The sequence below is a fragment of the Pezoporus wallicus genome, unplaced genomic scaffold (genome assembly GCF_028554395.1).
Source record: "Pezoporus wallicus isolate ANWC-B61680 ecotype Strahan unplaced genomic scaffold, APGP_CSIRO_Pwel_v1 contig_13208, whole genome shotgun sequence".
Taxonomy (NCBI): Eukaryota; Metazoa; Chordata; class Aves; order Psittaciformes; family Psittacidae; genus Pezoporus; species Pezoporus wallicus.
In genome coordinates, this window is record NW_026635510.1 from 125,990 (window position 1) to 149,553 (window position 23,564).

Here is a 23,564-nt window from a genome sequence, read left to right on the forward strand (position 1 = left end):
ACAGGGATTAGGCAGCAAGAAGCCAGGGGCACTATTGGATAGAGCAGGCATTAACTCATCTGACAATCCCATGGCTGCCAGGCCACGTCCCTGCCACTTAAGCCACTGATGGAGACACAAAGCAGCCAGGTGGGTAATGCAGTGCTGTGCCATGCTGTGCCATGCCACCCAATGTGGTGGGCAGCCCCATGGCACTCCATGTCCCAGTGGCCACCGGCCTGGGACGACCCACTGGGATTAGGGAAGCTGCGAAGAGTAAACCATTTAAATCCAGATTAGGTTTAAGCAGATGCTGAGCAAAGGGGATGTGAGAGGCCAGCACAGCAGGGACGAGAAGGTAAGAGGCTGCTTGGATGCAAGAAGGGGCTGATGGGGGTCCAGACCCATGGGGCATCGCCAGTGGGGCTGGGAATGGGGTGAGGTGCTCCCTGACATGTGGAGAACAGAAGAGGATGAAGCATGGGGACACAGCAGGCTCCTCACTTCATAGGTGCTGAAGAGAAGCCAGCCCTCCCCACGGAGCATGTTCCACCTCTTCTCCCACTGCTGGTCGTGGCTGCAGGCCATACAGGAGCCCATCAGGTAGGTCCCTGTGTGCTCTCCTTGGGGATTCCCGGAGGGATTTATCCATGAGTTTATCAGTGAGGGCACTGATGCAGGAGCACTGCAGAGCTGTGCTCATTGCGGGGACTGACCCCAGCTGCGGAGCAAGGCACACGTGTGTCCTCACAGGCAGGAGCTGGGCAGGCAGGGGTGGGAGCACTGCCAGTGGGATTCCCCCTGTGCGGTGTCAGCGGCTTCCTGGAAAAGCCAGGGAGGATGTGGATTCCTGAAGGGAAACCCGGAGAGGGGCTTTGGACAAGGGACAGGCCAAGGGGAATGGCTTTAACCTGCCAGAGGGGAGACTGAGATGAGCTCTTAGGCAGAAGCTCTTCCCTGTGAGGGTGCTGAGGCGCTGGCACAGGGTGCCCAGAGAAGCTGTGGCTGCCCCATCCCTGGCAGTGTTCAAGGGCAGGTTGGACACAGGGGCTTGGAGCAAGCTGCTCTAGTGGAAGGGGTCCCTGCCAGTGGCAGGGGTTGGAGCTGGAGGAGCTTTGAGGTCCTTTCCAACCCAAAGCAGGCTGGGATTTGCATGTGTTGGGAGACCCGGGTTAATTCCCTGGGGATGGCGCTGCCCCAGCCTGGGCAGACCCTGCAGCAGTGAGAGGGTTTATGGCCTTGTCCTGCCAACCAGGACACGTTGCTGTAATGCCAGCAGCAGGGCTGGCACACCCACAGTGTGTTTAAGGAAGCAAACAACACTGGGAATCGCTGCTGAGGCTTCTCAACACCAGGGGAAATGTTCTGTGCATCGCTGCAGACCAAACAGGGTGGTTTAGCAGCAGGAAAAACCTCCTGAGCCCAGGCAGATGCTCATAAAATGTCCTTGCTACCTCTCCCTGGCTGCGTGAACCCCCAGCCCTCTGACAAGGAGGGGCACAAAGAGCAATCATTAACTGTTTGCGTGTAAGGAGCAATCATTTTGGCTTGTGTATATCATTGCTTAATCCTCTGTGATATGAAAAGGAATCCTTGCTGTACATAGCACGTTGAAGGCTCCCCATTGTGGCTGTCCCGTTGTGCTGGGAGGGGTTCCAGCAGCCTGTGCCTGCCCTCATCCTCAGCTCATCCGTAGCCTGTGTCACCATCCTGCCTCTGTCCTGGGGTAGGAGTTAATCATAGAAGCCCTGGAGCCAGCAGTGGTCAGTGGTCCCCAAGGGAGCACAGCCTTTCTCTGGGATGCGTACATCCCGTTGTCACTCCACAGGAAGGTCACACTCCTTGTGTTGGGGCTGGACAACGCTGGGAAAACCTCCGTCATCATGGACCTAGACAGAGGTAAGGAGCTGCACTGCCCCAGAGCCAGCCTTGGCTGGAGGCAGCAGCTTTATGGTCCTTTGCAACCAAGAGCTTGAGCCTTGAAGGACCAAGCCCCATCTGCTGCCGGCAGTGGGATCGGGAGCAGGAGGCACACAGCACAGGGATGCTGCGGGCTCACTGCACCGGCTCTCTGCCCTCTCCTGCTCACAGCGCTGCCCAGCGAGGTGCTGCCCACGGCACAGCCCGGCCAGACCCGCCTGAGGGTGGAGCGCTTCGAGGTGACCCTGCTGGACCTGCCCGGGGCCCCGCGCTCCCGCAGCGCCTGGCGCAGTCACTACAGCGCAGCCCATGGGCTCCTCTTCGTGCTGGACTCCAGCGACCTGGCACGGATGGAGGAGGCTCGCAGGGTCCTGAGCCGCGTCCTGAGCCACCCTGATGTCTCCGGGAAGCCCCTCTTATTGTAAGGCTGGGTCCCAGAGATGTGACCTGCAGGGTTCGTGGTGAAGGAGGGAGCGGGGACTCGTTGCTGGGATTGTGGGGTGTGCGACTTGGATGCTGAAGGGATGTGGTACCTAAGGGGCTGTTGAGAGGATGCTGGGACAAGGGGACCCCAGTGATGCTCTAGGGGTATCCCTGGGGATGGGGTTTCAGTGCCTGGTAAAGGCTTGGGCAACACTTCACCTAATCATAGCCAAACGGGGAGAAAGCATCCAGCCTTCCCTGCGGCCAGACGCCCAGAGGCCGCGGTGATGGTCACGCTTCTCTCTCCCCATGTCCTAGGCTGGCCAACAAGCAAGACACAGCGTCTGCCCTGCTGCCCTGCGAGCTGATCGAGCGCCTGTCCCTGGAGCGGCTGGTCAACGAGAACCGCTCTCCCTGCCGCATCGTGAGTGCGGGGCTGCCCCGCTCCCGGTGCCCGCTCCGCGGTGCCCGTCGGGGTTAACCGTGCCCCTCCACCGCAGGAGCCCTGTGCCGCCAAGCGGGGCCCCTCCTCCGGCCCGCCCCGCACCACGCTGCAGGGGCTGCGCTGGCTCCTCCGCACCATCCCCGCCGCCCCAGCCCCACCGCCCGCCGCCGCTCCGTTGCCCGACCCCGGCCCCAGGGCAGCTCGCAGCCGCCAGCCCACCCGCAGGTTGGTACGGGGGTCCTGGGGTGCCCGTCCCTGTTTCCCGTTGTCCCCATCCCCATCCTTCTCTGTGTTCTCGCCCCAGCAGGGACCCACCGCTCCCCGCGGAGGATGCCCGAGAGGGCACGGGGATAACGGGAGAGTACCGGCCGCCGCGGCCCGTGCCTCGCCTCCTGCCCCTGGTGAGAGCCCCCCCTCGGATGAGATGGGGTGGGATGGGATGGGATGGGATGGGATGGGGTGGGATGGGATGGAAGGGGAGTTCCGACGCCTTCCCTCACCCCCCCTTATCCTGCCCAGGAGGACAGCGCTAAGGGCGCCGGGAGGAAGAAGAGGAAGGTGAAGGTGAGGAAGAAGGGCCTGGGGCAGCCAAGCCCAGCCGAGGAGCCGGAGGGACCAGGAGGAGGGGGTGACAGCCGAGCGGGGGCTGCCGGGGGGCTGCTGCCCCCCAACAGGGTTGGGCAGGAGGAGCTGGTTCCCACTGTGATGGCCACCCCGCACCCAGGTGAGAGGGGCTGCGGTGCTGCACTGCACATAGGGACCCCAGAGCCACCCCACAGGGTGTTCTGGGGACAACACCGCAGTGTGCTGCGCCACCAGTCCCTGCCACCTCCATCAGCTTTGGTTGCAGATCAGCTGAGCACAGAGCAGGGTCACAAAGATCCAGCTGGGAAGAAGAGAGACATCCCAGAGCATCTCTGCAGGGGCTGATGTGTGGAGGTGATGGAGGACTGCACCAGCAGCAGTCCTCTCAGCTGATTTGGTGACAATCGCATCCCTGCTCTGGTGTAGCTCCTGACATTGTGCATTTCTTCATCCAGTGCAGGCCATGAAGAAGAAAAAGAAGAAGAAAATCAAGAATAAAATCAAGTCGCAGGATCCTGCCGTGGAGCAGCAGCATGAGGAGGTCTCAAGCACCTTCGGTTCGTATTTCCCAGGGCAGATGTTGCTGAAAAGCACTTGGGGTCTGTCCTGGTAGCAAAGGGGCATAAGGTGTGCAGGAGCCCTTGGCCATGGGGTGCTTGGTGTGGGGACAGCACAAGCAAGTGCTGCTGCAGGGCGGGGGGGGCTGTTGGGGAGGCAGATGAGCCACCTCTGGGATGTGGGGAGGCCACACGAGTGCCCTGTGCTGGAGCCTGGGTGTCCTTGCTCAGCACAGGCTGCCTGCTGGGCCCGGAAGCTGCCCCTGTGCTCAGCCCTGACCACTTCCCTCCTGCAGATCTGTACCGCCGGGCGATGCTGGCTCTGAAGATGAGGCAGGAGCAGAGGAAGCAGCCGTCTGCCATTGCCCCCTGAGCGGGGACAGCACATCCCAAGGGATGTGTGGCTCCAAGGAACCCCACACTGCAGTGGGACCCATGCTCAGGCAGGGCTTGTGGGGTGCTTGGCCAGGGCTGACAGTCCTGGGGCATGAACAACATCATTGTCCTCTGCATGGCTGGAAAACCAGGGATCGCAGGAGCGAGCCAAAGCCCCTTTGTAAGATGTCTCTCTGGCAGCAGGGCTGCAGTCCTGAATGAAAGGGGAACAGCGGCCACTTCCCAACCCTGTGTTAGTATTCTGTGGAAGGCTCGATCTGAACCCAGCTCAGTCTGTGGGAAAGAGGAAGATCGGAGCAGGCATCCCAGGGGAAAAGCCTGTTTTGAGCTGACCTGTGCCCAGGCAAAGCTGTCTGTGCAGGTCAGGGGTTCGCTCAGCCCCTCATTCAGTCCCTGGTTGCAGCTGGACAAGTCTCCTTTCCTGCTGGTGAAGGTGGTCATGGAGGGTCTGCAGAAGAGCTTCATCCATCCCCACTGGCATCACTGACAGTGGGCACCCTGCAGCTCTGCTGGTGTGTGCTCTGAGACAGGACCACGAGCAGCATCTGCATCCCAACACATCCGTGTCCAGCGAAGTGATGCTATTGCAGGGACTGCGCTGTATCCAGAGGGCTCTGGGTTGGTCCATGTGCTGGGAAACCATCCCTCAGCCCAGAAAACACTGGACATGAAGTCACTGGTGCAGCAGTTTTCCTTTCCCAGCTTGACCCGTGCTCAGCAGCACAACCTGAATCAGCTCTGCTCCCGTGGTTACTGATTAACAGGCACTGCCTTTGTGATCCGGGGGAAGAACAGTCACCAAAGCCCTTCCCTGGGCAGGGCTGAGAAGGGAAAAGAAGAGAAACTGCGGCTGCTCTACCTTGCCAGCCTGCTGTGAAGTCTGCCTCACTCAGATTCAACTGCCAGTGACACAGCTGCCAGTGACCATGAAGGTCATGAAGGTCCCTTCCAACCCTAACCCATGGTTCTATGACATGGGGATTAATAGACAGCAAATAGGAATAGCACAGATTAATACTGGCCTACAAATACAACACTTTTAGTAACCCATTGTCTCTGTGTCGTGGAGATCCCTGTGGTGCTGGTGCTGTGAGTGATGTGGGAGGGCGAAGCAGGGACCTGTGCCTGTGGTAGAGCCCCTTCTCCTATGGTCGGGGCTATGTGTGCCCCCCATGGGGACCCACAGGCTGCCAATCAGGCTCCTTCCAATGGATCACTTCCATGGGGTGCTCCCTGTGCCTCCTGGTGGTTTGGATCCTTGGTATGGGCACCAAAGCTGGAGAAGACACCAGTGAGACCAGTGCAAAGGCAGAACTGGCCTGGCTGGTGCTGCGGGGCAGCTGAATGAAACTTGCCCTGGGAGTGAGCTCTGAGAAACCGGTTCTGTTCATCTCACACACTTTCCCCTGATCCCCAGTGAGGGATGCAGACAGGCGGTTCTAATGTATTCCAAATGCAACCCCCTTTATCCTCCTGTTTCCATGGCTGTAGAGCCGCTAATCCCTACAACAGCCAGGAGACAATCCTGGTCTGCACCTACCAAGAATTTTTATCTTCTATAGAAGGTGAGCAGTAACTACTCTGTGTTAAAAATGGCCTATCCCAAAGCCAGAAACATCTCAGAAATGAGATCTCCTCTCGGGACCTATGTGATCAAAGATAAACTGAAAGTGTCAATTAAGGGCCATGGGCAATGGGTTGGGCTGCTCCTGCCATGTGTGAAGAGCAGTGATTGGAGCAGGAGGTGCACGCTGGGGTGGGCAGGGCTCCTTTTGCCATTGTTCTCTTCCTGCTATCCATCTTACGGCCTTACAGCTCAGTAACCAGCAAGGGAAGGAGGTGTGCTTGGTCCTGCTGCCAGTGGGGTGAGGTGCAGCTCTGCCCAGGCCGGTCCCAGCATGTCCCATCTGCTGGCGGGTGCACCCAGCAGCAGTGCTTGTCTTGGGAACACGTCCCATGGGGGACTGGCACCTTCCCACAGATCCTGGGTTTGTTGGGAAGCGCTGAGCCTCCAAGTGCCAAGAAAAATGAAGTGATGCAGCAGCAACCAGCCCAGGGAGATCCATCCTCTGTCTGTCGATGCAGGAAGTCAGTGGTACCAATAGCATCTTATGCAAGGAGCAGCTTTGCATTAATCCATTTCATACTACCTGGCACATCCTTCTGTGCAGGTTTCCTAAGGGGCTGGCTCAGGTGGGTTGGGCCAGGCAAAAGCTGGTTCCTGCTTCCACGGGTGTTTATCCTGGGCTGTGGATGTGTTTATAGCAACCTGGTGACACAGGAGTGTGTTTTACATGTCTGCATCCCGCTTCCCCTCGATGGTGCTCATTCAGGGTACCATTTGTCATGGCCACCAGCAGCTCTCTCCATGGCATGTACCCTTCTAAGCCTGAAGGATGGAGGGAAACAGGGAGGCTGCGCTTGTCTGAGCTTTGCAAGTTGCTGATGGAGCTGTGTGGTGATGGGAGGAGGTGAGGAGCTGTTACAGGGAGTGCCTGTGGGCACACACCTACGTCTGGTCCCACCTCCTCACATCAGCACTGCTTTGCACAAGCGGGTTTTTGCCTGATGCCTGTTGTCACCATTGAAATTGAACTGTGTGGGATGAAGTCTGAAGGAGAGGAGGAGGAGTGCGGCTCCGTTGAGAAGAGGGGTGGGGAGAACAGGGCTTGGGCAGTGATAAATGCACTGCCCAGCCCTCCTGTGTTCAGGGCATCAGGAAGAGATGGGGGAGAGCAGGGCAGATGGGACCATGTGGCCCTGGCCCTGTTGTGCTGCCTCCCAGATCTTTACCCTGCTGGGCTTAACCAGCACTTACGCTTCATTGTCACCCTTCCTTGCTCCTCTGTACCCCCAGGAGAGGATGAGGAAGGTGATGTTGACTCTGAAATCCCCACTGAGAGTTCTTGACGTGTCCCACAGATGCGGCCAGGGCAGGACATCCCCCATGGCAAGCTGCGTGAGGATACACAAGCATCTCCTTCTATACCACCGCTGTTGTATGGTATTCATAAAAAACCAAATCATGTATATTTTTCCCCCCTATATGAGCCTTGCTGGGGCAGTGTGAGCCACCATGGGTCTCACCATCATTTCCAGCTTTCCAGAGATGCTTTGGGAATCGGGCTTCCTGGCATCTGCAGTGAGGATACGCCACGCTCCAAGGGACAGGACAGGGGAGGTGAGACCAGGTTTGGGATGCTCCATGTGTCAGGGCTTTTTGTCCACTCCTTCATTAACTCTAAAGTGCAGGAGAGGGAGCCAGAGACTGGGATTTGAACATTGCCCAGAGAAGCTGTGGCTGCCCCATCCCTGGCAGTGCTCAAGGCCAGGCTGGACACAGGGGCTTGGAGCAAGCTGCTCTAGTGGAAGGGGTCCCTGCCCGTGGCAGGGGTTGGAGCTGGATGGGCTTTGAAGTCCCTTCCAACCCAAACCACTCTGGGATTTAGTGCTGTAAAGGCAATTGAATGCAAACAACACTTGCTAAAGGGTGTGTTGTGAGGCAAATGCAATGGGCCACATCCTGCAGGGTGCCTGCAGGTGCTCCTCATTCCCTCCCTACAATTGCCATCACAAGTTGTAGGGCATATATATAGAGCTAGGGCAAGCCTAGGGCTCTCTCAAGGTGGTGAAGGTCTTTCCCATGCAGCTCTCTTCTCTCTGTTCTGCCTGAAAGGTAAAATGCTAATGAACTTATAGCAGTAGTAATGAGCTGCTCTTGCCCTACAGCAGTAGTAGCTGGTGGGACTGAGCAGCCTTTGCTCCCTGGCTTTGCCATCCCCTTTGATAGGGCTGGATGTATCACAAGCATGCTGACCAGGCAGTGCTGAGGTTTGGAGGTCTTTCTCAGGTTGCACTGTTGCTGAAAGCTGATTGTGGTATGTATGTACTTAAATAGATATATATGAGCAAGGATAGTGGGTTTTAAACCTCAGAATGAGTGGCTGGGTTGGTGAAAGCCTGCGGTGGGTGGGGTTTGCAGCTTGAGAAGTTGGTTGTTATATACATAGAGGATGTTCAGGTTGGATATAAGGAAGAAACTGCTCCCTGTGAGAGTGCTGAGGTGCTGGCACAGGGTGCCCAGAGAAGCTGTGGCTGCCCCATCCCTGGCAGTGTTCAAGGGCAGGTTGGACACAGGGGCTTGGAGCAAGCTGCTCCAGTGGAAGGTGTCCCTGCCCGTGGCAGGGGTTGGAGCTGGAGGATTTTTGAGGTCCCTTCCAACCCAAACCAGGCTGTGGTCCTGTGGTTCTATGTACACTCTCCCATGGCTGCAGCTCCTGCCCTTTGTCTCAGGTGGGCTGGGAGCCAGCAGGCTCCTGTGGCAGTTTCCCAGCTGAGTCAGAAGGAGGAAGCATTGGGAAACACTCGTGTTTCTTCTGGGTAAGCGCTCCAGGACAGGGCTGATCTCCATGGCAGCAGTCACAGCATGGGCTGAAAGGTGCTGGTATGTGATGTCGGGGCAGCTTGCCCTCTTCCAGCTCTCACTGAACGGTGAATGGCCGTGAACAGGGGTTCTGCTGGGTATTTGTCAGCTGTAGATCCTCTGTTGTATCCCATTAAAGATGAGAGCTGGGGTGTTTGCTGTCATGTATCCTGCCAAGCTCTTGGGGAAAAGCAAGGCAATCAGGTGAGAGTAACTCCTTAAGCTGCTCTTAATTCTTATGGAAGAAGCTATGAGGACTTTGCAGGGACAGAGATGGTAGCGAGGACTGGGAATGAAGGAAACATGAAAACTCTCCCTTGCTAGGTTAAATGAGCCTTGTTGGAGATGTTTTTGCTGGCAGGAGGAGGAAGGATGGAATCAAATCTGTTTAATGGGCACCCTTGTCTCAGGGCGCAAGGGAATGTACTGGGGTCTGAGCTATATGGGTTTGTCACAACACGGACCAAATATATTTGGTGTTCCCCCCTTATGAAAAGCTTGGTTTTAAAAGGGGAGATTTTCAACTAAAACTGATGGTGTTTCCTAAGTTACCACTCCAAGTCACTGCGTATTTGAATAGGCTTTAAGGGGAAAGCACCTCTTGAGAAAGACTCGGTGTATTAATTGGCTTTTGCTCCAGAGCATCACTGGATATGGGATCAAGAGCCCCACTTGTTTTCATTTTAAAGCCCTCTGCAGTGCTCAGAGCTCAGGTCTTGTCTGTAGGAGAACTTTCACCTCATTAAACTGTGTTTGTGTTTCAGTGCAGCTGGGTTTAGCAAGACCCTAGCCCCAGCCCCTGACCTGGTGGTGTGAATCTGCTTCTTGCCATTCAAGCTGGACCCTGCATTAGGCTTTACAACTCCTCTTCTAAGCTTAGCACAGCTGTAGAAAGATGATGGGGGTGATTTTGTAGGTGTTTGAGGTACAATTGGTGCACAGGCCTGCAGAGACCAGCATCTGAGCTCTGTGCCCTATTCCAGCAATCCAGCTGCTGATGGAGTGATAAACTCATTTCAGGTGGACTTGGGGTGGAGGAAAGCATGTGCAAATCCCCTTGTTCCATGGACACTGCAGCAAGGATGCTGCTGCTGAGTCTACTCCATAGGGCTCAGTGCAGGCTCTGAATTGCCTGTTCCTGCCTTTTCCCAGGAAGGCTGAGGAAAGCTCAGAAGCATTCCCTGGGAGGCCCCTGCTGCAGGCTGTGACTTCCCAGGGGAGGCTGTAACCCCAAAGCAGATGGTTTTGACACAGGCTGGACAGAAGGGCTTTGGAAACTGGCACTGTGATGCTCTCAGTGCTTCTCAGGCCCAACTGATCCAGGGGAATGGGATGCATGGGGCCCAAGGGAAGCACTGAGGAATGCCTCATGTGAACCCCTCTGCAGACAGTTACTGGCTTCCTTCCCTCGTGTGTGTGTTGCAAGGATGATGTAATTCCTTCTTGTAACACCCTCAATGGCATGCTGGATACTCATTTGCCATTCCCGGTCCTGGATGAGACCTGCTTTACCAGGCAGAGAAGCACAAGGGGAGGATGAAGCCTACAGCATGTCCTGGTGAGGGGCAGTGGGAAATACCCATGGATGTCAGCAGCTAAAGGCTGTGTGTAGAGCCCCAGCAGATACAGTGTTTTGGGTGGCTTTGGCCTCTTTGAGAAAGCCAGAGCCCCCGGTCCCGTGCCCATCAGTCAGCCCTGTGTGGACAGGATAAGCAGAGACCACACTGCAGGGCTGAAGGTGGATTTGAAGGTCTCTGTGTGAACAGGCCAGGATCCTGCCTTGGGATCTGCTGGCAAAAATGCTCTCCATGTGAAGCAACCGTTGTCACCAGATCCGTGAAGGATCTGCCCTCTTCAGAAGGAGGGTTGGGATAATGGTGTTGTCAGCTCCTCCTGCATGGCAGGGAAAGGCTCCCATGGACTGGAATAGAGCCCTGCCAGTGTCTGCACAGTGCAGTCACTAGGGCAGCCCTGAGCATGGACTCAGACTTTCCCAGATGAAAATGGCCTAGGGATGGTTCTCAGAGGGACAGGAATCGCTTCCAAAGTGGGTAGCTGTGATGGTGGTCAGAGAGTGCCTTTTCCATGATCTTGCTCCCCAGTGCCAGAGTAAGCTCCACAAGCTGCCCGCATCAGCTGTCAATCCAAACAATCGGATTAACGAGGTCTACTCCAAGATATCACCACATTAAAGGTAAACCTGCAGTAGTCATCAGGAGGTGGGATGGATCATGAAGCAATGCGTCTCCATGGACTTCATACACCTCCGAGTGCCCTGAAAATCCATACCCCGGTTCTAGGAGACAGCAAGCTGCGGGCCTGCTCTACAGACAGCTCTCATCCTCCAACCAGCCACACGATGGCAGAAGAAGCAAAGAGCATCCCCAAAAGAAGGGGTTTAGCTAAAACAAAGCAACGAGGCTGTATACGTGCGTCCTAAGATTAGCGGGGGATGCTGGCTCTGGCCTCTTGTGAATCTACCTACCAAGCACTGAGATCCAAAAGCTTCCGTTGCTGTCAGTATTAAAAACAAAGGTTTCAGGACTTAAACTGTCCTGTGAAAGGTTGTAATGGACTCTCCCAAGTAGTGAGCAGCTCATAGCAATCCCTTAGGTCACTCTGAGTTAATGCCCTGGTTGGCAGGCTATCAAGGAAAGCTTGGCTGATGGACCAGATAACTAGTTTCTGATGCTAATTGAAGTGATGTGTCTCAAGTGAGCTGTATTGTGCAGAATTCCCCTTGGGATCTGCCCCTTGTGGTTCCATTGCCATGGGCAGGGCATGTGCGGATGCAGGAGGCCCCTTTGGTACCCCTGTGTGTTATTTGCATGGGGACCAGCTGTCTGTGGTGTTAAAAGGGGCATTAAAAGCAGATTCCCATGTAAAAGACCTGAGCGCTGAGGCAGTTGTTCCCGAATTAGCAGCTGAATCACCCAGGCTGTTCGAGGGTGTGAAAAGCCCAGTCAGGGCTCTCCTTGTTCCTCTCTGTGGGCATGGTTTCTGCTGAGATAGGGGTTTCGCTGCCCGAGGGCACTGTGTCAGCAGCTAAAGGGGAGGTGACAGTGGCCTTGGTTTCTCCAGTGAAATCCTGCCTTTGCTGTGCAGGGTAAATAGGGAGATGGACGGATTTAAGCAGTCTGGTTCATGGAAGGAGCCTGGTTCTTGCTCTGGATGAGCAGGGGAGACCTGCTTCATCTGCAAGCTCCTTGGAAAAGAGGCAGGGATATGCTCTTTAATACCTTGGTCACAGACATTGTTGGCAATGCATTAAAGATGATGAATAACCTGTTTAATGCTAAATTCTGTATCACAATGTTGCATTTTAGTTCTAATTCCAGCAAACCTCTCTAAAAATAAGGACATCAGCATTCCAAACTAAACTGGATAGGGGCTGCAGCTTGCAAGGGTGAGAGATGAGGAGTAACTGCATCTCTAGGAACACACTGAAGGGCAAAATATACTTATTTTTCTTCTATAGGCCAGGTAAGCCAGGCTGCCTTGGCAACAATGGGTGCCTGGCCACAAAGGCTGGTGGATCACCATACATCACTGCTCTGTTCAACACGCAAGCAGGGAACACATGGGAGAACAGCAGCTCCCTCTTCTAGCCAACAGAAACAGGCTTGATATCCATCAGAAAAGTAACAAAAGAGCAGCGCCAAAGGTCTAAGTTTAGTTCTCTGCTGCTGTTTTGTGGGGAGGGAAGCCTGGAACTGAGCTGGTCGGGCATTATGTGAAGGTGTTGAACAATCCCCATTCATTATGTAGGATGTGTTTAAAAGTGCTGAGCATTGTTTCCTGGTTTCCTCTGTTGTGGTTAGGCTTTTGTGTGGCAAGGTAAGGAGCAGTGCAGCTGCACAAGGAGGAGCGGAAGGGTTGCACTGACACACAGGTGGTGCTTCATAGAGCAGACATGGTGGTTTGAGCCTTGGTCATGGAATCAGGGAACGGTTTGGGTTGGAAAGGAGCATAAAACTCATCCAGTTCCAGTCAAAACACCTTCCATAGAGCAGCTTGCCACAAGCCCCTGTGTCCAGCCTGGCCTTGAACACTGCCAGGGATGGGGCAGCTACAGCTTCCCTGGGCACCCTGTGCCAGCACCTCAGCACCCTCATAGCAAATCACTGCGGTGCTATTCTTGCTTTTAAAATGCCAAGTGAGAATCTCTGTGTTTTCCAGGTCTCTGGAAGCCCATAGCTGTCCTCTAGGCCCGGTTGTGGTGCAACGAGGTGAGTTTTGCTCGGTGTCTGGGGAGAAGCCTGCTTTCAAACTGGAGCGATGCTGGCTGCTGAAATGGAGGTGGCTCCTGGGTGTTGGGACTGAGCAGCCCTCTGTTTCCTACAGATCTCTGGGGCTGTTAGCAAGGGACAGCACCAGGAAAACTCTCTACCCTGTGCTGTTACTGAGGATATTGCTCCAGAAAAGGCTGTTTTACCATCAGGCAATAGCAATGTCAAAAACATAATAGGATTTGTTAGGTTACATCTTGTCTTTCTCAATTCTGGTGGTTTATGTGGAAACACTCCCCTGCTCTGTACCCTCTGGACTGGGGAGATGCTCCCTTGAGGAAGCATTTCAGCTAAGTGCTGTTCCTGCTAGTGTTATCTCAACCGGGAGGGAAGAGGGATGTGGGTTTGGCTTGTGTGTAGCCAAAAGAATGGGAACGCTGGGAAGAACTGGTCAGCTTCTGTGTCTGGGCGTCGCAAAGCTGCAACAGGAGCGAGCCCGGACTTGCTCTTCGGCTGCTTTACCCACCCAACGCTGTCCCTTCGGGATGCGCTCGCGGGGATGCGCATGGAGCCTCCCGGGAGCAGTTTGCCGCGGGAAGAAGGAAACACCTTCCCTGGTCAGTCTTGGCTCGGGGGCAGCGCTCCGAGGTGCTTGTGATGCTCGAGCATCGCGGCAGTGACTGCGCTTCTGTGCCAGGGCGTTATCCCGTTAAGGACCAGCGCTTCGCGGGGCGGGCAGCGGGGCTGCCGCTGCCTCCATCCGCAAGACGAACCCCGGGGGCTGTGCGGGCTCCCCCCGCCGGCCCCGTCCCGCACTACAGCTCCCAGCCTGCTCCGGGGCGGGCGGCGGCGGGACAAAAGCGGGGGCGCGGGGGAAGTGCCTGCAGCCGAGCGGGGCCGGGCCGGGCCGAGCTGCGCCGTTCCGTGCCGGGCTTTGCCGTGCGGTGCAGCGCGGCGGGGCCCCGCCACCATGGACCGAGCGGGGATGCGGCGGTGAGGGCGGCGGGGCCGGGCGCTGCCGCGATGCTCCGCCGCAGCCTCAGCCGCCTGGTGAGTGCGGGGCCCGGGCGGGAGGAGCTCGCTGTTGCTGTTGCTGCCGTTTCCTGCTGGTATTTCCCGTTTAGCGGTGGTTTTCCCGGGGTGCGGGGTCTGGGTGCAGCGCTCCCGATGGGAGCCGCAGGGGAACCCCGCGGCAGGGCCCCGCCGCGCTGCGGCTCCAAGCGGGAACTTGCTGTTGCTGTCAGTGCCAGTTCTTTCATTTCCCACCCCAAAACGTAGAGGAGGGCACGTCCCGGTGCCTGGAAGCACGCACGCAACCCGCGGGTTTATCCTGGTGGGATGCAGGGCACTTGGAAGGGTGCTCCCCGCCGCTTTGCCACCCGGGTACCTTAGAACCCCTCCCGGTGCCACATAAGCGGCTCGGAGATTTCGCCGTGACCTCATTGCTTGGCCTGAACTCTGTAATTACTCATTTTTTCCCTCTTCCACAGCAAGTGCGCTGAACCCGGTGTTTTAACAGCTCTTTCAGGAGCTCCTCTTTATCTACTGGTGTCATTTATCGTGCGGTGCGTGGTTCCCAAAGTTCCTGGAGTTTATACACCAGGCGTGTGTGGTTAGAGCAGCAAAGGCATCCATGGAGGTTCAGGAGCCGTTCCCTGAGGCACACTGCACCTCTTGGCCCCCCATTACCTGCCAGAATAATGGGCTCTGCCTGCAAGGCCGGAACCCCTGGGAGATGCATTCCCATATCCACTTTTGGTGTGGAGCGAGCTGTTTGGGCTGGATTTCCAGCCTTTCTGCACGGGGGACTCTAATCTCAGCCTGAAGTCTGGAGGCTGCTCTGCAGCAGTTCTGAAGGGGGGAAGAAACGGTTCGTTTTCCCGTTTGCAGGCTGTGTTTCTGTTGCAGGCTCTGGGTTAGCCCTGTGGAGAGCACACCTACTGCAGCTGCTGGTTTGCAGCCCTGGGGACAAATGGCTCTAATCTCAGTTTCTGGCTTTGATGGCTTTCGGTTTACCTCTGCCTTGTGTTATGTGTTTCCTGCCCCAGGAGGTGGTTGGAGTATGGAGCATCTCCTCTGAGTGCTGCTAAAAGTGTTGCTGAGGGGTTTTGGACCTTGTTTTCTGCATACTGGCTTTGAGAGTAGCGTTTGGGCAGTTGAGCTGTGTTTGTTATCAAACTCGTGCATGGGTCCCTCAGCCATGGGCAGATAGCAGCTCCCACTGTGCTGCAGTGGCTCTGCCTTGTCCCCAGCCTTGCAGGGTCTGCCAGGAGCTTTGGGTCCCTGCTCCTGATCTATGGAGGGGAGGATGACCCATGGTGTTGGTCCTGACGGGCAGCATGGGGCTTTAAGTGATGCTTCTCTTCTGGCAGTGGCATTGCCACTGCAGTTGTGGCTGCCCCATCCCTGGCAGTGTTCAGGGGCTTGGAGCAAGCTGCACTAGTGGAAAGTGTCCCTGCCCGTGGCAGGGGTTGGAGCAGGATGGGCTTTAAGGTCCTTTTAACGTAAACCAGTCTGAGATTGTATGATTCTGTGTTCTTAAAGGCTGCAGTTTATCTGACACTTAAGATCCCATAGGGCTACTTAGACTAACATTGTCACCTCTTCACCCTGTGGTCTCTGTCAGAGGCTCAAATACCAATGGATATTAAACCCTGTTTTCAGATGTATTTCACAGCTTAGGGATGATGAACATGCCTTACCCTATTAACATGAGTGTTCTGTTATCCTAACCTGACTTCTTATCCTGGATAGAGTATGCAAGGGGATGTTAAAACAAGCAAGAAGGACAGAGTGGTGTATATGGGGCTGCTTTGCTGCCCAGGGGTACAGCCTGATGCTCTGTGCAGAAACAAATTGGGTTCTGAACTTCAGTTTACACTGCTGAAATCATCCCTGCTGAAAGCAGAGAGGGGTTGGGATCACTGTGGGGAGGCAGGATTGAATTGCCACAGGTAATCCACTTTCAGGACACACTGTTCACTTGGAAATACAACTTCAATTCTTTCTTGGGAATGGATTCTGCCATCGGAGTCTTATTTATAGTCTCATGCTCCTTGTATGGCTGCTGTGGGGAGGATTGCGGAGTAGAGTAGGAAAGTGCGTTGGTGACCGGGGAGTTTGGATCCGTCACCTTGTGTAGGATTTCGGGATGAGTGATACCCACTTCCAGCCTCCCTTGGCAGCACCTGGGAGCTGCTGGTCCCTGAGTCATGCCTCAGAGACAGTGTGCTTGTTTTCCCTTAACGGCTTCTCCTGGGTTTTTCCAGAGCTAGGGCTGTGTGCATCTGTCGGGCCACGGCTACAGCGCAGCTGTGCCGGTGCTGATCCAGCTGCTGGGAGAAGTAAGTGAGAAACGCAGCAAGAGAAGTTGCTGATGCCCCCGTTGTTTTCGGTTCTTCCTCCCATTTGACTTGTATTTCAGCTGTCGCCCTGATCAGTGCAGGAAGGGTGGGGAGCACCCATGGGTGCTGTTCCGCCCTCTCGGGATGCCCGGTGTTGGCTGAGCATCCCGCCTGGGTCTCTTGCCTCTGGTCCCTGGTATTTTCCTTCTCTTGTTTAAAACCCAGGGTAACAACAAGCACTCTATAATTGGGAGCAGAAATTGTGTGTGTTTGTGCAGGGTCTAACAGGACCATTGCTGTGTTATTCCCTTTTAATTAAATGCCCTGGGGCCTGATCCTCTTTGCTGCCCTTGCCCTGGTAAATCCCTTGTGCTTAGCAAGTGCTGGGCTGGTTGTGAGCTGCTGGCTCTCGAGAACATTGCTTGATGCTGAGGGAAAGAAGATGCCTCTTAGATGGGCACGTGGTGCTTGTCCCTGGGCTGGACCTGTGTTGTGACTTGGTGCCTTTGTCTTGTTCTAATCATGTTCCTTTACTGGTCTCCTGGGGTCTCCAGTGATGGGGGTACCCCTGAGTTGGTTATGGGGCTGTGTGGGGCCCTCCAATGGGACTTGGCAGCTTCCCTGGGTCAGGACCTGTTCCTTGTTGTCCCCACTGGAGCACGTTGCAGAGGGACAGTAAGGAAAGCACAGGGGGTTGCTTGGTGCAGCCCTAAAGCCTTTGTAACCGTTACTCCTAATTTGCATGCTCAGTGATGCTTTCACTTGGAGCTTATTTTACCTAATGTGAAAACCAGTGTGTGACCACCCCGGGGCAGGGTTGAAGGGATGGGCACTCAAGGCTGGCTTTAATGTCACCTATGGGGGGGGGGTGTCCCAGGCAGGCTCCCCTTGCTCTGCATCCCCTGGCTGTGGCCACTGTGCTGCCACCAGAAGGGTTCCTGTCATTGAAGTCGTTCCAAGTGTCACAAATCTCATTTCCAAACCCTTACCCTTCCCAAAGTGGTGTGGGACCGATCCTGTGCCTGTGGATGGGGGCTTATATATGGACAAGTGGTGCCTGGTGTGGGATTTAGGGCTCCGTTGAGGCTTTGCTGTAGTTCTGCAAACCCAGCCTGTAGTCCTCCCATCCTTACATAGCAGGGGGAGAAAGGCTGGTGCTGCTGTGGGGAGGGTTGGTTTGGGATGTCCCACCACAGGCAGAGCCATTGGCAGGACCAGCACAGGGTGGTTTGTCCCCTTGTGTCATAGGATGCTTTGTGGAAGGGACCTTAAAGCTCATCTGGCTCCAACCCCCTGGCACAGGCAGGGACACCTTCCACTAGAGCAGGATGCTCCAAGCCCCTGTGTCCAACCTGCCCTTGAACACTGCCAGGGATGGGGCAGCCGCAACCTTGCTGGCCCCAAAGCCTTGGGGAAGAATAGAGGCAGGAGGAAGGTCTCAGAGAAGGTGTGTGTTGATCTAAGAGGTGTGTACTGGAGCCTGGGGAGGTGATTCAAGCCTGGGAAGAAGTGGGGCATGCAGTGGAGGACTACGGGGCATGTCCTACCTAGTGCTCTGCAGGAAAAACACCCCCATTGAGACCCATTCAACCAGCAGGCAATGAGAAATGGCCCAAAGTCCCTTTATAGAAGGGGAATAGAGTCCCCATTGGCTTTGGGGAGTGGGTGAGGAGGGGCAGTGGGAGATGTCTGAGCGTGGGGTGGAGGATGCTGGTTTTGGTTTACGCTCCCGTCTCTGGGTTTTGCAGCAAATGTGTAATAAAGTCTATTTTAGGACCCGGAGCACATCTGTGATTTTCTTTCACGCTTGCCTTTTTATAGAGAGTGTGAACCAAACATGCCAGTGTGTGACTGCAGTTCCCAGTCTAATAGGAAAGAAGAGCATAGGTGGGAGTTGGAACCCTTTCCCCCCCCACTCCAGCTATGTTAACACCTTGAGAGTGAGTCTCTATGTCAAATACCTTGTACCTGGCTCCAGCTGGCACCAGATTTTGCTTCCATTGATGTGACCAAACCCTACAGCAGCGAGGGTTGGGGTTGGGGGATCTCTGTTCTGCTTCCAAACAGTGTGGATTTCAATTGAGTGACTTTGTTTCTTGGCTGGAATTTATGGTGTTTGTTTAACCTGATAAGGACCAGTTCCCCTTTAGCAGCTCGCGTGTGACCACAGAGACATCAAGAGGCTCAAATGGGGAGCCTGGAGCTGCAAAAGGCTCTTTCCCACTGCTGCAGTCCTGTATGGATGCCCTTACCCTGGAAAATAGGGACACAGGGGTTGGAACTCGATGATCTTAAGGTTCTTTCCAACCCTAACCATCCTATGGGAGTTTCTCAGGTCCCTGTACCCATCTCTTTAACCTTTCACAGCAGTGTCCTAACCATAGCCTTACTCCCAGAAATAGCTCAACCATTTGCCTATAAATACATAAAACTCAAACAAAAACCTCCTTTCCCTTCACTGGACAAGCAGCTGCATGAAAGATTCATGTGTGTAGTTAAAGTTTGGAGAGGTTGGGAATCGCTGTAAGGGGGGGATTGGAGAGCACTGGTCAAACATTAATGGGAAATGGGGCTGCCAGTTAAACCTGTGCTGTGCAGAAACTTCCCAGTGGGGAGGAACACGTGTCTCGAGGCTGTGTTTTATTCATCACTCAGCATCATTTGTGCCTCCAGTTGCATAGAAGAGTAATAATGATAGTGTGGGCTGTGTGGGGAAGGTCCGGAGCTGCAGCTGAAGGCATGGCAATCTGCTTTTAACAACCAAAACTGTAAAAGCAAACAGGCTGGCTATTAATAGCAAGCTTTTCAGCTTTGCCTCTGATTTCATCCTGTTGCCTTTGGGTTGTGCACTTCCTTTCCGAGTAAAACTGCCGCTTTCTGGCTGTGACCGTTGATCTCCTCTGTAAGAGAGAGGTTTCTGTGTTAATACCAGTTAGCAGCCAAGCTGCTGGAGACTGTTGGTGGCTTCTGTAAGCCAGGAGGAATCGTCACACCAAAGTTAGTTGTTGTCCTGCCAGTGGCCAAGCTTGTAGCGATGCAGGATGGGTCCATGTGAGCATCCTCCTCCCGTGGTACCCACGCTTCTTGCATCTCTTATCTGCAGAGATATGCAACAGGAAAGCATCATCTGGCTGCTAGTTCCTCGTGGTGTGGGACTGTGTATCCCCTTGGGGGGGCATTAACCCACTGTCCTTGTGGGGTGGACAAGGAACATGGGCATGGGGTGGCTGAGTGCACTGTTAACCCCTTTGCCCTGCCTTGGCAGCATTTGCTTGGGGGTTTCTAAGGGAGTTTCCTGTATGTATGTAGCTGTGTGTAGGAGGTGGGTGCTGGGCCTGGAGGGTGCTGTGGAGGTTTTCCTGGGTGAGTTTCCCAGCTTGGATGGTGGCTTTGGTGCCCTTCTCCCCTAAAGTGTCCTCTGAGCCCCACTGAGCCCTGCCCAGGGAAGTGGGTTAGGCTGTGGAAGGAGCAGGCGGCTGCTTTTGCCCTATGCCCAGACATCTTATCCCATAGTGAACTTAGAAAACACTTATCTATGGGTTCAGATTTAAATCTGCTTCTCATTGTCCATCCCATGGCCATCTCTTCAGCCTGGGGAAGAGAAGGCTCTTAAAGGGAGACCTTACAGCAGCTCCAGTGCCTAAAGGGGCTGCAGGAAAGCTGGAGAGGGGCTTTGGACAAGGGCCTGGAGGGACAGGCCAAGGGGAATGGCTTTAACCTGCCCGAGGGGAGACTGAGATGAGCTCTTAGGCAGAAGCTCTTCCCTGTGAGGGTGCTGAGGCGCTGGCACAGGGTGCCCAGAGAAGCTGTGGCTGCCCCATCCCTCGCAGGGGTTATTTGGTGTTTCCCCTTGTTAACCCGGAGCTTTGCAGCTTTCTCTACCTGTGGGGCCATGCAGAGGCTGATCCCAGCAGCTGAGGGTGCTGGGCTGTGGTTCTTTGCTGCCCGTTGGTGATGAACCACTGTGTTGAGAAGCCTTATGCTGCTGGGTGGTTGTTAGCAGTGATGCTGCATGAAGGATGCGTCCGTGGAGATGCTGTGCTCAGACTGTGTCCTCCTCTTGGGGACACCGTGCTGGTTAGAAAGTGTGTCCTGCTCCCTGGAAATAGGGAACAGGGACACTGCTGCTCATGTTGCTGATGACTATAAGCCATTTCTTTTCTCTTCCATAGTTTTGCTCTCCTGGGTCTCCTGCGCCCTTTTTGCAGGCTGGCCCTACAACTACAAGGCAGTCCCTGCTGCTTTCAGTGTAACCATCACACTGCAGCTTGCTGAGTTGCTTTGAATTATCGAGTATCCCACCAGTGGCTTGTTCACTACTTGGTTACCATTTGATTTGGGCACTTAGCATTTGGCTTTTTGCAATAAACTTCACTCCAAGACTTGTGCATGGAGCTGTTAACACGGATTGCCATCACCCTTACAGGGTAGGAGGGTGATGTTGGTACTGCAGGGGATGGGCATGCTGTTTTAAGCTTGGTTTACTAACTTGTAGCCTGGGGAAACAGTGAAACTTCCCTGCTTTAAAAGGTCTCCTGCCTTTTCCCAGCTCCTGTCTGGCTGCTGCATCAGGAAAAGCCTGTTCTGCCCACAGGCTGCAGTGACTTCAATATATATATGCATTAAATATACATGTATACAATGTGTATGCATTAATTATGTATATGTGCAATATATAGGTGCATTAAATACGTATTTTTGTATATGGGCTCTTTCTTGGGATAATTTGTAGAATCCCGTGGCTTTAGTCATTCATTTTGAGGTGGAATTCCAGCTGAAGCCAGTTTAATCTAAAGGCATGCCTGCTCTTGACATCCAGTGGTAATGGATAGCGGCTGTGGTTCAGAGATGTTTGTCCTGCTCTCCTTACTGAAAGCCTAATGCACTTAGTTCAGATCCGGCTGTTTGTCAAGGGCTCTTTCCTCTCCTCCTGCAGCAGAAAGGAGGGATGAGCACCCGCCAGGCCCTCATAGCCAGGTAGTTTGAGAGCAGATCAGGCTCCTTGGTGTTTCTCACAGCTCAAACAGGTTTCCTGTCAAGCTCCTTTGTGGCCTTGGATGAGTAATGCTTTGCTGTGTGCTTTTCCCTTGTGATTTCAGCTGAATTGTGCAGCATCTATAGGTGAAAGGGCCCTTAGGCTTGGTAATTCCTAGCTGTGTATTTTCAAAGGGGCAGCAAGCTGTCTTTATGTCTGGCCTATCTTAAAGCACGCTGTATACCTTCATAAGGTGATATAAAGCTATTAAAGCAGGAAGCAGAGGCAACACTCACTTGGTAGATGTAATTTGTTTGCAGTATTGTGGCAGAGGCACTGATTTGCAAGCCAGAGGGATGCTATTTGTCTTGTTAAGGCTCTAGAAGAGCTGAGTAAGATGTGCAACAGGCCAGACTATGCTATTTGAAGCTGCTTTTTCCCTTTCTTTGGTATTGCAATCCAAGATCTTTTCAGCAGTAATAAAACCCAAGCACCAACAGGCTGCAGTGATGGCTTAAAAGGGAAGAAATCATTATAAAATCTCACTGCTGGGAAATTAAATGCAGGGAGAACACAAAATGCACTTTGTGAGCAGCCCTGCCACCTTTTGGGGTGATTTCTGGGGAATTCCTTCCCAGTGTTCACACAAAGCCAAGCTACCTGTAGTGCCCTGAGCACTGCATTGAGGCTGCACTGGGGGTACCTGCTCAAAGCAGGCTTGCTGTTATATGGGCTGCAAAGCCAAGCTTAGAATGCAATAGTGATTGATTTCTAATGTTTCAGTGGTGTTTTGCATGTCAGTCTTGTTCACTCAGAGTTGTGGATGTGTTATTCCTATTTATTTAGCCCTTTACTTCCAGCTCACCTTTTCTTACACATGTTTGCTGAGGGAGTGCACTAGAATTAGCTGTGATACCCAGAGGGCATCATCCTTGCATCAGCCAAATCAATACTCTCGAGCACATAGAATCAACCAGGTTGTAAAAGACCTTTAGGATCATCAAGCCCAACCTTTACCCCAGCTCTGCCAAGTCCACCACTAAACCATATCACTAAGACATTGTTTCTGCGGGTGGTTTCCTCCTGGGCAGTTGAATGGATGGAAGTGGGACTTTCCACTTGACAAGTACCATTCCAGTAAGTGCAGGGTGGGAGGATCAGATGTGCAAAGAGAGGAAACATTGGGTTTGAGCTTGTCTTGTAACTGTGAGGGTAGGAACGCCATGATCCCAGTGTTTAGGGAAAGCAGTGGATGGGGATGGCTGTGAGTCATCTCCCAGGATGCTGCCCTGTTCTGCAGCTGATGGACCACACTGAAACCCTTTGAGCACCAAGCCCAGCATCCTGGGGCTGTCCCAGACCTTGCCTCCATGTCCCTGTGGATAAGTGGATTTTCTTCCCACTGCAAAATGCAGTGCTGGTGTTGCTCAGTGCGGATGCTTGGTCAGCCTCAGGCAGGTTGTGCTTCACTGGGGCTGCTCTGCAGCCGCTTCACCCAGCCTGGCAGGAACACAAGCCAAAAGGATTTCCTGAAGATAAACAGTTCGAGGCCACATGTTGAGGATTTCTGTCCTGACTGGGTGGATTGCACTGATTCAGTATCCTCGTGTAACTGTGCCTGCAGCCCCAGGGGTGAAACTGCTGGTTACTGCAGTATCTGGACATAAAATGCTCCCAGGGAGATCTAGGGCTGATTTTGGATGTGGAACAATGGGTGAAGTAGGTGATTTCTCCTTCTCTTAGCTTTTTATCTCCTGCTACTTCTGTAAAGACATTTCTCTTCAGTAGATCACAGGGTGGGTTAGAAAAATGCAGCTTTTTGGTTTTTTTTTGAGTTGAAAAACTTTATCTGAATGGAGGGGCTGGGACCTTTGGGTACCCGTTGTAGTACTGGTGATGATCACCCCATGATGCTGGTGTGGGGCTCGGTCATCTCATGATGCCTGGACCTGCCCTCCCATCCCTCTGGGTACATGGGAAGTAGGACATCCTCCCTGCAGAAAGCTTTACCTGGGGGATGCAGGTTGGGCAGCCCTCTGGGTACCAGCTTCTGGGCTGCTGCAGTGATAGCATCTGCAGCATCGTCGGCCCCTGTTGGTGAGCATCCTTGCTTCCATAAGGAAAGGGAGGAAACTGCTTTGGGAAATGGGTTCCTCACTGGTCATTCGTTAGCCTGGCTCTGAAATGATGGGAAAACTTAAGGGGCAAAATACTTGTAGGAGGCAGAGGTCAGAGTAAAGCCTGGCTGGGCTGGGATGCACAACATGGTATTTAGGGTACATTTTTGT

General features: G+C 54.0%; 2 protein-coding genes across 3 annotated transcripts in view; both read left to right on the forward strand.

The window, feature by feature from the left end:
- Nucleotides 1-495: 495 nt before the first annotated feature.
- ARL13A (ADP ribosylation factor like GTPase 13A) lies at nucleotides 496-4,282 on the forward strand. The gene is made up of 9 exons (XM_057396653.1): nucleotides 496-582; nucleotides 1,808-1,878; nucleotides 2,071-2,320; nucleotides 2,641-2,746; nucleotides 2,823-2,992; nucleotides 3,072-3,168; nucleotides 3,287-3,491; nucleotides 3,808-3,909; nucleotides 4,206-4,282. The coding sequence occupies exons 1-9, from the start codon at nucleotides 524-526 to the stop codon at nucleotides 4,280-4,282; spliced, it is 1,137 nt and encodes a 378-aa protein (XP_057252636.1). The 5' UTR covers nucleotides 496-523.
- A 9,585-nt stretch (nucleotides 4,283-13,867) lies between these two features.
- The window catches only part of LOC130592410 (phospholipid-transporting ATPase IG-like), a 36,751-nt gene continuing 27,054 nt past the window's right edge, over nucleotides 13,868-23,564 (forward strand). For both annotated transcript variants that reach the window (XM_057396676.1, XM_057396678.1), the window contains exon 1: nucleotides 13,868-14,007. In XM_057396676.1, the coding sequence (XP_057252659.1) occupies nucleotides 13,981-14,007 (27 nt within the window). In that variant the 5' untranslated portion in view covers nucleotides 13,868-13,980. The remainder of the gene's footprint in view (nucleotides 14,008-23,564) is intronic.